At 36.0% G+C, this 14,752-nt stretch overlaps 2 protein-coding genes across 2 annotated transcripts in view; both read left to right on the top strand.

Moving 5' to 3' along the window:
• The window catches only part of LOC135215614 (fibropellin-1-like), an 8,724-nt gene extending 899 nt beyond the window's left edge, over nt 1-7,825 (top strand). The window contains exons 2-12 of the mRNA XM_064250516.1: nt 226-366; nt 936-1,064; nt 1,675-1,806; nt 2,316-2,444; nt 3,087-3,227; nt 4,506-4,637; nt 4,971-5,108; nt 5,794-5,922; nt 6,265-6,405; nt 7,214-7,345; nt 7,703-7,825. Coding sequence (XP_064106586.1) covers nt 279-366; nt 936-1,064; nt 1,675-1,806; nt 2,316-2,444; nt 3,087-3,227; nt 4,506-4,637; nt 4,971-5,108; nt 5,794-5,922; nt 6,265-6,405; nt 7,214-7,345; nt 7,703-7,806 — 1,395 coding nt within the window. The 5' untranslated portion in view covers nt 226-278 and the 3' untranslated portion in view covers nt 7,807-7,825. The remainder of the gene's footprint in view (nt 1-225; nt 367-935; nt 1,065-1,674; nt 1,807-2,315; nt 2,445-3,086; nt 3,228-4,505; nt 4,638-4,970; nt 5,109-5,793; nt 5,923-6,264; nt 6,406-7,213; nt 7,346-7,702) is intronic.
• Nucleotides 7,826-7,836: 11 nt separating this feature from the next.
• Nucleotides 7,837-14,752, top strand: part of LOC135215613 (neurogenic locus Notch protein-like) — a 32,244-nt gene continuing 25,328 nt past the window's right edge. Inside the window, exons 1-4 of the mRNA XM_064250514.1 lie at nt 7,837-7,845; nt 8,211-8,339; nt 8,678-8,818; nt 14,385-14,516. Of these exons, the coding sequence (XP_064106584.1) occupies nt 8,731-8,818; nt 14,385-14,516 (220 nt within the window). The 5' untranslated portion in view covers nt 7,837-7,845; nt 8,211-8,339; nt 8,678-8,730. The remainder of the gene's footprint in view (nt 7,846-8,210; nt 8,340-8,677; nt 8,819-14,384; nt 14,517-14,752) is intronic.

Genomic DNA, 14,752 nt, shown 5'->3' with positions numbered 1-14,752 from the left:
ACTTCCAAAACATAACTTAATATTATAGGCTTTCTACTCATTCCTCATTAGTGTTTTCAAAAACTATGTGAGACATACTAAAGTATACACCATACAAAGTGTGCTACGCTTTCGTAGATAACTTTTCTGTTAACATGCTTAACCAATAACATTTTATGTGTGTTTGGTTAATACACACTTACTAGTGTGTTTTCAGGGTGTTTTTACTACTATTGACCTTTTCAGATCCTACCATCTGTATTCCAAAGCCTCAATGTGACGCTGGAAGTGGCACTTGCATGAAACCTGCACAATGGAACACTTGTGATTACGTAATTGACACAAATGGCTGCTATGGAAAAGACTGCGCTTGCTGTAGGCAAGGAGGTGAGTAAGGTAGCCTATATGCATGTCTGTCTACTTATCTATCTATTTATCTCTTATCATAAAGCTCCATATACACTTGCCTTTATAAATACACTGATAACAAAAAATCTTCAATTCAATACAATTCAGTATAGGATTTGAGCTTTGCAAATGTTTTGAAGACTAAGCAGTCTTTTTACTTTGGATTTTAAACTAGCATTATATTCTCCACTAAATGATGTGAGGCTTTAAAGTTATCACGAAAATGAAGGGGAAATCCAGTGTTTATAAGAAGAACCTATCCTAAGACCTTTCAAAGAGTCCTGCGATTCTAAGATGTGGTTCCCAATAAAAGCAGGTGTTCTTCATCTGGTGATAAGTGAACTGGTAAACTAGAACTAGCTAATTTAATTGTCAGACTTCTTGTGATGTCTTCAGTTCTAGTAGACTTAGCACAGATCAAAATCCATTGTGCGAAAATAATCCCTTCGAAGATTTATCATAAACTGCACTGACATGGAACAACTACTTACTTCCTCGAGGATGGTATCATGAATAGAATATTAACAATTTTGCTGACGTATCCGCAGGTTGTACAAGAAAGGACGTCTGTAAAAACAACGGTGGTTTCTGCTTCGATACCACCAGTAATTATGCATGCCCTGGAACCAGCTATAAAAATGGATGTGAAGGCGCAAACTGCTCTTGTTGTTTCCCAGGTAAGTGGCTTCACATCAGCGATGGTCACACTCATTTCTAAATCAAGGACCAAAGAAAGAAATCACTTTAAGAAATGGATCTTCTGATAGAAGATATTATCTCTTCATTTACACAGCATCATTTGTATCATAAGCCCTGCTTTCATATGTAAAATGGAAGTGTTTCCGTTCTTATATGACTGTAGATTAAGGCAACACAAGCTGTTTAATCTATGTACATACCAGTATGAAGTAAATAAACCTTTCTTTCGAACTTCTAATGCATTACTGCCCTAACACAATTCTCTTTGTAGTTAAATAATTTACTTACATTCTTATTAATTAATTTGTTAATACATTTGTTTTTCTAACTAACCTCCTCTTTTTGTAATCCCATTTTTACCTTCTCTTACTTCTTTTGAATGAACACCATATTCTTTCGAAGCTTGCATTGCCAGTCAGTGTCCCCTGTTGCCTTGTTCCATACAAATAGGGTTCATCTTCTGAATAATAATAATAATAATAATAATAATAATAATAATAATAATAATAATAATAATAATAATAATAATAATAATAATAATAATATAGCTGTGCGAATTAATAATATCATGGCTACCTATCTTTTCAGATCCTACAACATGCATCAAACTGGATACATGTGGCATTAATGGTGGCTGTATCAAAGGAACTAATGTGAGCAATTGCTATGGCATAATTGACAAACCAAGCTGCCTTGGTACTGACTGCACTTGTTGCAGAGGTAAGTCGGAAAACTAATGTAAAAATGATAAGATTACACAAAATTTAGATATTTTTTCTTCATTCCTTTAACAATGTACATACCTATATCTAATCTTTCAACGTGGTATGGCTGTTGGCTAAATCATGATAAATTTCATCTTTATTGTATCCCGAGTTCTCGGACTGTGCAAGAAATCAGCAGTGAATAATATATTACATAAGTTAAATTCAGTTAAAACTAAAAGTACGGAATAGGTGCTGTCATAATTTTGAAATTTCTTGCCTTAGCCTACTCGTCAGTTTTAAAAAGTTCTTCATTATGTTGCCAATTTTTCGATATCCTTACCAACCTAGTTATACTGACAGTTCCATTATGTAACCTGTGCTCTTGTCTTGCTTTTCATGCTGCATGAAAATATGTAAAGATACAATGACAGCTGTAAACACCAAGGATTATGTGTATGATTAACAATAACATGAAATAATGTTAAAACTTATATTAAACTTTACTTTCTCTCGAATTTTTAGATTGTACGCGAAATCAGCAGTGCACTGCTGCTAGTGGTTACTGTTACAACAACCAGAGTACCTACTCTTGCTCAGGCACTATCTACAAACAAGGATGCACTGAATCTCAATGTTACTGCTGTGTTTCTGGTAGGTCACTTACCAAAGCCTTCATTTCTTTCTTTCTTTTTTCGGGGGAAATTGAAATCTCAATGTTTCAAATACTACAAGTTACTTATCTTTACTATTGAAAGCTCTACGACCGTTAAAATAGTGATTCAAAATTCTCTGCCTATTTTCTTGTCAAATCTCAAGAAAGAAACTTTTCCTCTCACTGCAAAAATTTTATGCTGGAATGTCACAGAGCTTCTGCATTATACCTATCAGTCTCAAATGATGCAGGATAAAAAATCAAATGTATATGGTACAAACTGATCCCCTTATCTGTGAGTAAATCTGGTGTTAGAAAAGTTATGTATATCTTAGTTTAACCAGACCACTGAGCTGATTAACAGCTCTCCTAGGGCTGGCCCGAAGGATTAGATATTTCTACGTGGATAGGAACCAACTGGTTACCTAGCAACGGGACCTACAGCTTACTGTGGGATCAGAACCACATTATATAGAGAAATCAACTTCCTATCACCAGAAACAAATTCCTCTGGTTCCAGTTTGGCAGAGCAGGGAATCGAACCGGGACTACCAAATCGATATGTGAGTACGTAACCCACTCGTCCAACAAGGAACTACTGGTGTCAGAATACCCGTTGTAACTCCCGTTTGTCTTTTCAGATACTTCCATCTGTATCAAATTACCTAATTGTGAGAGCGCTGGCGGATCGTGCCTGAAACGAACAAGCTGGACAACTTGCAATGGCTCAGTTGACTCAACTACCTGCCTTGGCACTGATTGTGCCTGTTGCAAGCCAGGAGGTGAGTTGCAGAGAAAAGAATGCTCAGATAAAAGAGAGCTTTCAAAGGTCGGAGACAATAAATGCACAGTATATTTAATTGCAAAAGGAGTTCTGTGCTTCTGGATGAATGTTTATGTTTAGTGTCACAAGTATTTTCTATAAGCCCATTTCCTTATTATATGTCCACGGCTCATAAGTGATTCTATTATATGAAAATATCTAAAATACTAACATAACCTAAAAATTTCAAACTGGCAATTGTTTTCTAAGCTGAAAAAGGTTTTCGGTATGACAACAATTTCCAAATTGCTGTAACAAAGAAGAGCATTTGCTATGAATGTATGGCCTACTTATCTCTAGAACAGAAGCAAGATACCTCGGTGAAATGGAAAAATAAATATTTGGCAAAATCATATACCCAGTTTCCCAATTAGAAACAGTGAAGAAGAAGCTATCATTTCAAAGTCTTTTCATCACATTTTCACTTAAATAAGATTACTAAAAGGACTTCCCTTTCAAGACTGAATATTATATGCAATTTTTATAATTCTGTAGTGTCTTAAAATCATTTTTTAATTCTATGATGTTTCCGAAATTTCTTTAAGGCACTCGCCACAAAGTCAATGCAGATTAAGATTAAAGGATACATAAGAGACAGCAGTAGAGTGACAATAGCATTTTAGAATGAGCATAATTAAATTAAATTGAATATAACTCAGCTAAGGATTTGAAATTGCACAATGCCTTCACAACTAATCGTCTCTTACTTTTGGTATTAATTACTCAAATTTCTGTGTTATCATTCATTTATAATAAATCAAGAAAATAAGTATTATAATTTTCTAATTAATCACAATAAAGAAAAATTGCCATGCTCGAATGGCATATGCATCTCTAAAACTATAGAGATAGACCTCGATAAAAGTCACACACATATAATTAAAAAAAAAAAGTATGGGTCAAAATGATAAACCACAGCTTGTACTGCTAAAATATGTACAAACTAGCAGCTTTCATATCAAACACTTCTTTATCTCCTTTCAATCTTAAAATACAGTATAATTACAAAAATGATTAACATTCCAAAACTGAATACTGTATTTTTTTTTTATTAATCTGAACTCAGTTGCATTATTGTTTAATTCAATGAAGTTTCCAACATTTCTTTAAAGCACTCACACCAAAGTCAAATAAATTGTGAAATTAAAGAACATTTAAAAAACAACAGCACGGTGACCGTGGCATATTACAATTCATGACAATTAAATTATACTTTTCACACTTCATCCAACTTCAGTTTGTACACCAAAACCCATCTGCACGAACAATGGAGGTTACTGCTTCGACACCACTAGTGGTCATGTATGCAGTGGAACCCAGTATGACGATGGGTGTGATGGTACAGCAACCTGTTCTTGTTGTTTCCCAGGTAGGTGGCTCCATGTTAACGATAATTTCTTTCTAATTCTATCCAAAGGTCTGAGTTTTTATTTAAAAAAACTCTTCTCTTTGCTTCTCTCATCACCTGCTAATGAATTAAACTTTGTTCTTTTCAAAGGGGATTCGTCTTGAGATATTTTGCCATGGAGGAGCATATGCATGATAAAATCTAGACTTCATCTGTGCAATAGATAAAAATCTCCTCCACTCATACAAAATGTTCTTCGTAATCTGTGAAATACTTCCTTGGCAACATTCTTGCGCATATTATCTTTGCATCTATCATTTGTATTAGTAATATCATTGCTATCTGTCATTTCAGATCCCAATGTTTGTATCGAATTAGATGCATGTGGTGGCGACCGTGGCACATGTGTGAAAGATTCTGCCTTGGCAACAAGTTGCTTTGGCGTACCATATCCAGAACATTGCCTAGGAAACGATTGCGTTTGTTGCCAGGGTGAGTCTGATGCACTAACCTGAAGGATGCAGTGCAACAAGATTTTTGTTGCATTATCCCGACCCTTCTCTAACATATATCCATATATAATCTACAACATTCTCATACACACACACACACACACACACACACACACACACACACACACACACACACACACACACATATATATATATATATATATATATATATATATATATATTATATATATATATATATATATATATATATATATATATGTATAGTATATATATATATATATATATATATATATATATAGATATATAGATATATATATACATATATATATACATATGTATAAATATATATATATGATATGGTATATACATGTAGAAAATATATATTATATATATATGTATATATATGTATATAGATATATATATATATGATATATATATATCATATATATATACATATATATATATACATATATATATATATATATATATATATATATATATATATATATATATATATATATATATATATATATACATAGTACACTTTTATATACAGTCAATATTTGAAAGTCGCAGTATTTTTTATAATGATTATATCCAAACAAATTGTACTAATACTAAGGTCGAAGATTAAGTATACAGTATAAAATAATATGAAATTAGTTTAAACTTAAATCTCTCTTTCGGTTCTCTCCAACTCTCAGATTGCACACCTAACACCCAGTGTTCTGACAACGGAGGCTTCTGCTACTACAGCCAGAGTGCCTACTCATGCTCAGGCAATATCTACCAAGAAGGATGCAGTGAAGCAACCTGTCATTGTTGCATTAATGGTAAGTTACTTAACTAAGGCATTCATTTCTTTACAGCTGAAATTCCAATCCCTCATGCTCTACAATGTTCTTATACTACTTTTTGAGAACTCAACATCTTTTAAAATACTGATTTCCCAGAAATATATCTTTTTCATTTTGCCTATTTTCTTGTCATATCTCAAACACACAAACTTTTCCTATCACTCTCAAACGAAACGTGATAAAACTGAAATATAAACTATAAAAATTAGGATCTGTAAAAGTCTAGTTATACCATATTTATCTTATACACAGCATTTCAAAAGTTCACCATTAAATTGTGCACATCTATTGTTGTTTAATTGTTATTCATCTTTTCAGATACTTCCCTCTGTATTGAATTACCCAACTGTGAAAATGCTGGTGGAACATGCATGAAACCAGACGAATGGAATACTTGTGTTGGAGAGGTTGACTCAACTGACTGCCTTGGCACTGATTGTGCCTGTTGCAAGCCAGGGGGTGAGTTACAAAAAATAACAATTATTCAATGAATACGAACTTACAAAACAAGGAACAATGAATGTGAACAGTGTCTTTGAATGTAAAGGAAATTCTGCACTAACACATGTATGTCTAATTTTCTATCGAATAATATAGTCACACAAATTTTTCATATGCACCTACTTACTTTTGTATGCTCATTTCATATAAAGAATTCTCTTACAAGAAACTATCTAAAAATAAATACGCCTCGGCTCACGATTTTGAATTTTACAATGCCTTCAAAGCTTATCGTTTCTTACTTTTAGTATTAATTAATCGGTTTTCTATTTCATCATTTATTCATAATACAATAATAAAATAAGTATAACAATTTTCCAAATAATCACCATAAAGAAAAATTGCCATGCTGGAATGGCAAATAAAACTATATGGCTAGACCTCAGTAAAAGTCACATACATATAATTGAAAAATATGTACTGGGCAAAATTAAAAAGCTTTGTTTGTACAGCTAAAATATGTCCAAAGTAGTATCTTTCAAATCAAGCACTTCTTTATCTCCTTTTAATTTTAAATACAGTATAATTACGAAAATGATTAACCTTCCAAAACCGAGTACTCTATTATTTGTTGTTTATTATTCTGTACTCAGTTACATTGTTGTTTAATTCAATGATGTATCGAAATTCTATTTAAAGCACTCATCCCAAAGTCAAATTAGTTGTAAAATTAAAGGATATATAAAAACAACAACAGCAGAGTGCCAATAGCGTAATACAATTAATGGAAATTAAATTATACATTCCACACTTCATTCATCCACAGTTTGTACACCAAAACCCATCTGTCAGACCAACGGCGGTTACTGCTTCGACACCACTAGTGGTCATGTATGCAGTGGAACCCAGTATGACGATGGGTGTGATGGTACAGCAACCTGTTCTTGTTGTTTCCCAGGTAGGTGGCTCCATGTTAACGATAATTTCTTTCTAATTCTATCCAAAGGTCAGGTATTCTATTAAAAAAAATTTTCCTCCTTGCTTCTCTTAATGCAAACCTATTTTCTTATCACCTTCCAATGGATTAAACTTTGTCCTTTTCAAAGGGGATTCGTCTTGAGATAGTTTATTATGCAAGAGCAAGCATCCTATGATAAAATCTTAACTTCATCTGTGCAATAGATAAATTATCATCAACTCTTATACATAAATGTTCTTCCTAATCTGTGAAATACTTCCTTGGCAACATTCTTGTGCATATTATCTCTGTATCTATCATTTGTATTAGTAATATCATTGCTATCTGTCATTTCAGATCCCAATGTTTGTATCGAATTAGATGCATGTGGTGGCGACCGTGGTACATGTGTGAAAGATTCTGCCTTGGCAACAAGTTGCTTTGGCGTACCATATCCCTAACATTGCCTAGGAAACGATGGGGGGGCGTTTGTTGCCAGGGTGAGTCTGATGCACTAACCACTTGAAGGATTGCAGTGCAAAACAAGAATTTTTTGTTTGCATTATCCCTACCCTTCGCTAACACATATCCATATGTAATTTACAGCATTCTCATATATATATATACATATACATATATATATATATATATATATTATATATATATATATATATATATATATATATATATATATATATAGTACACTTTTATATACAGTTAATATTTGAAAGTCGCAGTATTTTTTATAATGATTATATCCAAACAAATTGTACTGATACTAAGGTCGAAGATTAAGTATACAGTATAAAATAATATGAAATTAGTTTAAACTTAAATATCTGTTTCGATTCTCTCCAACTCTCAGATTGCACACCTAACACCCAGTGTTCTGACAACGGAGGCTTCTGCTACTCCAGCCAGAGTGCCTACTCGTGCTCAGGCAATATCTACCAAGAAGGATGCAGTGAAACAACCTGTCACTGTTGTATTAATGGTAAGTTACTTAACTAAGGCATTCATTTCTTTACAGCTGAAATTCCAATCCCTCATGCTCTACAATGTTCTTATACTACTTTTTGAGAACTCGACATCTTTTACAATACTGATTTCCCAGAAATATATCTTTTTCATTTTCTATATTTTCTTGTCATATCTCAAACAAAATTTGTCTATCACTCTCAAAAGTAACGTGATAAAACTGAAATATAAACTATAAAAATTGGGATCTGTATAAGTCTAGTTATACCATATTTATCTTCTACACAGCATTTCAAAAGTTCACTATCAAATTGTGCACATCTATTGTTGTTTAAATGTTATTTATCTTTTCAGATACTTCCCTCTGTATTGAATTACCCGCCTGTGAAAGTGCTGGTGGAACATGCATGAAACCAGACGAATGGAATACTTGTGTTGGAGAGGTTGACTCAACTGACTGCCTTGGCACTGATTGTGCCTGTTGCAAGCCAGGGGGTGAGTTACAAAACATAACAATTATTCAATGAATACGAACTTACAAAACAAGGAAACAATGAATGTGAACAGTGTCTTTGATTATAAAGGAAATTCTGCACAAACACGTATGTTTAATTTTCTATCGAATAATATAGTCATACAAATTTTTCATATGCACCTACTTACTTTTGTATGCTCATTTCATATAAAGAATTCTCTTACAAGAAGATATATAAAAATAAATACGCCTCGGCTAACGATTTTAAATTTTACAATGCCTTCAAAGCTAATTGTGTCTTACTTTTAGTATTAATTAATCAGTTTTCTATTTCATCATTTATTCATGATAAATTAAGAAAATAAGTATTACAATTTTTTTCAAAAATAATTCAAATAAAGATCACTGCCATGCTTGAATGTCATATGCATCTCTAGAACTATATGGCTAGACCTTAGTAAAAGTCACATACATATAATTGAAAAATAGGTATCAGGCAAAATTAAAAAGCACTGTTTGTACTGCTGAAATATGTACAAAGTAGTATCTTTCAAATCAAACACTTCTTTACCTCCTTTCAATTTTGAAATACAGCTTAATTACGAAAATGATTAACCTTCCAAAACCGAGAAATGTGTGGGGGCGGACGTTTTGGAGGTCTCTCGCGTTTCTTCACAGAGAGGGTTTTTCGCCCTTGGTGATTATACCTCTTATAGTAAGCAATGTGTTAATAGTGTCTCCACGCAATACCTGGCGTGTAAGCCGGAGAGTGTTGTGTAATTGCAGATATACTATTCTTTCTGCTCCAATCAGTAACTTAGAAATCTTTCAAATCACAGCTACTCGAGGCCTATTGGTCCTGGGAAATGGGTAAAAGAATGCAGTGTATGTGTTAGTGCTTGACCCTTCCCTTACCACAAAAATGTCATCCGACCAACCTCCAACCGTTGCGCAAGTGACCCTGGCACCTACCGGTACCTGTGCCCCACACACAAGTTCCGCACTCACGAACAATTGTGTTTACTTTATTCCGACGTCGAGTCCGCTATACAATCTGTCAGTGATGCCTTCTCCGATGAGGAAATCAACATTGCATATACGAAATGCTAAGATCTGATACCAGAGAGCATTCTCAAGGAGCAATCTGTGAAGAACTTGTCCTCTCATAAGAAAATATCATATATCACTAAGTGGTTCAGGACCTGCTCGGTGGAAATCTACGCCGATGACCCTTACAATCTGCCTCCTAAGGGGCCTGCTGACCTAAGCCTACCTGTGGTGTACCACTCGGCAGAAAATGCCTGCCAAATAGCAAAATCTTTCTCAGAAATAATTGGAAAATATTCGGAAAAAATCAAGGAGACAAATGGTAAATTATCAAGAATCTGGGACGTGATCAAAGGACTACAGGAATCCCTAGACAGTCTTAAAACGGTGGAAACAAATAATCCAACACAGATCTGGGATGCGATCACAGGAGTGTAGGGATCGATAGAAAATCGCACAGATAGCCACCAGAATCCTATGAATGCGGCATCCAGTTTTTCCTCGCCTCCCAGCAGCACTGAAGTGCTACCATCACCTCTAGACTGTTCTGAGGGGACTGTTGGTCTCCCTACCTCTTCTCCCTCCCCAGTGCCTCCGGTGGAAGATAGATCTCCGGTGATGATTACCAGCCCTCGTGATCCTCCCCACCCTATCTCACCACCCCCCATCCCCCCATCGTAGATGCAGATGAGAGTGATCATGAGGGGTCTGGCGGCTGGCAGATACAAACAAGCAGAAAGAAGAGAAGAACCTCTCGTTTGGCCACTGGACCGGAGCCCAACATTCATGTTTCACCTCGCCCGACACCTGAGAATAGATGTCACATAGTAATTCACAATTTGTGCTCATCGGTGACGCTAGACGCCATAGTGGTGAGAGTCAAGTTTCTTACTGGCTCTGACCTACTCATCTCTCACGAACTCCCATGCAGAAGTAAACATAAAGTGGCTTACAGGATTACCTGCCTATTTCAACACCTCGACGTTTCCTAATATATTAGTTTCAAAATATCACCTAATCCGGGACCAACCACCCCCAGGGGAACTTACTGACACTATAACTAGGGTCATTTCCACCGCAAGTGCCAGCCAACCCCCCATGGCGAGTGACTGCCCACTCCCCCTGGCTTACCCCCCATCCACCCAAATGATTAACGCATTCATCTCCCATCTTCGTGAGTAGCCATGGATACATTAAACATTATCTCTTGGAATAGTTTTACCCTCAAGCAGAACATTCCCGTCCTAAATAAGTTCTGCAAAAACTTCAAAGGCATCATTGCATTGCAAGAAACGCTCCCCTTGCCACATGACCTTGCCATCTGCGATTCAATTCCTGAAGACTTCAGAACCTTCTCGACTTCATCGATGCAAGTTACAGATCAAATTATAGCTGGTCGCCCGAAAGGGGGCCTTTCTTCCCTATGGCTCAAATCGTTAGACAATATGATAAAAGTGATGACCTACAGGAGTGACAGATTGCTGGGGCTTCAAGTGACAGTAGGGAACTCTAAAATCCTAATAATTAATGTTTATATGCCATGGGAAAATAACAATAAATTTGATCATTACTGCATGATCCTAGGGCAGTTACACAGTATTATTCATGATTCTCCTGCTGATCACATTTGTATAATCGGGACCTTAATTCTCACACCACAAAACAATTTTATAATTAACTTACTTGCTTCAGTCAAAATCTTGCTCTCCAAATTAGTGATGTAATGCTCCTCCCTCCCTCCTCCTATTCATATGTGCATAATAGAGCGGATGCAATTACAACCTCCTGGCTGGACCACTGCATCACATCTCCACAACTTCATGATTCTATTATGACCTGCAATATTCACTCACTATGATCTTGCAACGGGTTACGATCACATCCCATTACAGGTGTCATTTAGTACCCCATCCCTCCCTGTTGTGAACCCCCCAACTGACAGCCCACCAGCGGTAAACTGTGATTTTAAAAACCAAGTGAAGACCAGATTCTTTAGGGCGACCACGGAAATCAGGTTACAGGCAATAGTTCAACCTGCAGACGCCTTACTTTGTACTAACACAAATTGTAGAAATGACCACCACAGGAGGGATCTGATTGAATTCTATTCGAACAAAATCTCTCTGCTATGCTTGCTTCAGGCAGGACTGCCTTTAGATTTCGTCAAGGTAATTCTCGTAATATGCCTGGATGGAATGACTTAATTAAAGATCTGTATACATACTCACGAGAAATGTTTTTACTGTGGAGGCAAAATGGTAGCCCCAGGGAAGAGCACACTGCATTACTAATGAGACAGGCGAGAGTGCAATTCAAACTTGTTCTTAAGCACTGCAAGGTTAAATGATAAACAACTAAGAGCCGATGCAATGTCTAGAAACTTAGAATCTGGTGATTATCCTCATCTTTGGAAAGATATCCAGTCCTTAAATCCCAAAACTAAAAAGCTATCACAGAGAGTAGGGGAAGCAGTCGGGGACAAAGCTATTGCAAGTATGTGGGGTGATCACTTCAACAATATCCTGAATTGCATAAATGATCAAGATTCCCGAAGGGATGTAGATAACGTCCTTACTGACAACATTCAATTTCATTTTGCAGACCGTATTACACCAGGTAACATCAGCAATGCCATAAACAACCTACCTAATAATAAATCGCCCGGCTGTGATGGTCTTCCTGCAGAGGCTTTCAAATTCTGCCATCTAACAATTTACATTTTGCTAGCTGCCCTATTCAATGCGTGCATAATTCACCGGTTTCTTCCAGACTCCCTACTCTTAGTTCACTTGATACCCATAACAAAAAAACAAGCTAAAGGATGCAGCTGACCTTGGCAACTACCGGCCGATTGTAATCACAGCGATTGCATCGAAGATACTTGAGTCTGTTCTTCTAGTGAGACTTCGCCCTTTTCTAAACACCTCTGACAACAGTTTGGATTTAAAGCAAACCACTCAACCGACACCTGCATCTGCATACTGAGAAAATTGCTAAACTACTACCTATCATCAGCCTCTCCTGTTTTCCTTTGTTTTGTAGATGTGAGAAAAACATTTAACAGAGTAAACTACCTGAAGCTCTTCCTGAAGCTGCATAAAAGGGGCACACCCCTATATCTAATTGGCATTTTAAATTGCTGGTTCCCCATACAGCAATTCTGTGTCAAATGGGGTAACATATTATCATACTCCTTCGGCTCCCTAAATGGGCTTCGGCAAGGGGTCATTCTCTCTCCATACCTGTTTAATACGTACACAGCTACCTTGAACGTCAAACTGAACTCACTCCCAATTGGATGCACTGTCAATGAAACAACTATAAACAACCTCTGTTACGCCGACAATATGGTTCTGATTTCCCCATCAGTGCAAGGTCTCCAATGACTCATCGACACTTGCCGCCAATATGCAGAGGAATTTGACATAATCTACAACGAATCCAAGACCCAGTGCATGTCGCAGCTCCCGAGATCACTTAAGCATATTGCAGAGGAACAAATTTTCCTCGGAAACCATCAGCTGGAATTTGTGCATGAGTTCCTGTATTTGGGTCCCATTATCACCGACAACCTAAAAGATACAGCAGACATTGAACAGAGGCGTCGTAAATTATGTGCAACTGGCAACATGATTGCAAGGAGGTTTGCCTTCTGTCACCGAGACGTGAAACTGCTGCTCTTCCGCTCGTACTGCTACAGTATCTATGGGTGTTCCCTCTGGACGAACTATACCCGAGAGACCATGAGACGCATCACTGTTGTGCACAATGACATTCTGAGACGCCTCACAAACACTCCCCGCTACCACTCCGCCACACAGATGTTCATAGAAAACCACCTGGACAATTTAAAATTCACTGTTTGGCGAACAGTGTCCTGTCTGGTAACCCGAGTGAGAAACAGCAACAACTCGCTCATACAAAGCATTCTAAGGAGTGAAGCAAGAAGATCTAAATTGTGGGAAAGATGGGAAAATGAGGCCTTTGTCCCCTAAAAGACTTATGGAGATTTTGTCATTATTATATTTATTGCTGATATTTTAATTTTTCTTTATTACTGTGATTAATATCAAGTTAAAGTTTTTTTTACATTCAATTTTCGTATTTAGCCCTCTGGACCTGACTACTGTAACCACCCAAGGTCTCTAGTTGAGATTTAAGTTATACAATCTGTGCACTAACACCGATTATTCTTTTTTTTTTATCATGTCGTCTCATGTATCTAGATTGTGTATGTTACTGTCTGTATTTTATATATTACATGTATATGGCCCTGAGCTGAAATAAAGGATATTATTATTATTATTATTATTATTATTATTATTATTATTATTATTATTATTATTATTATTATTATTATTCTGTACTCAGTTACATTATTGTTAAATTCAATGATGTATCCAAATTCTATTTAAAGCAATCACCCTAAAGTCAAATTAAATTTAAAATTAAAGGATATATAAAAAACAGCAGAGTGTCAATAGAGTAATGCAATTGATGGAAATTAAATTATACATTTCACACTTCATTCATCCACAGTTTGTACACCAAAACCCATCTGTCAGACCAACGGCGGTTACTGCTTCGACACCACTAGTGGTCATGTATGCAGTGGAACCCAGTATGACGATGGGTGTGATGGTACAGCAACCTGTTCCTGTTGTTTCCCAGGTAGGTGGCTCCATGTTAACGATAATTTTTTTCTAATTCTATCCAAAGGTCAGATATTCTATTAAAAAAAACTTTCCTCCTTGCTTCTCTTAATGCAAACCTATTTTCTTATCACCTTTCCAATGGATTAAACTTTCTCCTTTTCAAAGGGGATTCACCTTGAGATAGTTTATTATGCAAGAGCAAGCATCCTATGATAAAATCTTAACTTCATCTGTGCAATAGATAAATTCTCA

Source organism: Macrobrachium nipponense, chromosome 5 (genome assembly GCF_015104395.2).
Source record: "Macrobrachium nipponense isolate FS-2020 chromosome 5, ASM1510439v2, whole genome shotgun sequence".
Lineage (NCBI taxonomy): Eukaryota > Metazoa > Arthropoda > Malacostraca > Decapoda > Palaemonidae > Macrobrachium > Macrobrachium nipponense.
Note: the sequence above shows the minus strand (reverse complement) of the source record. Positions and strands in the feature narration are given on the sequence as shown.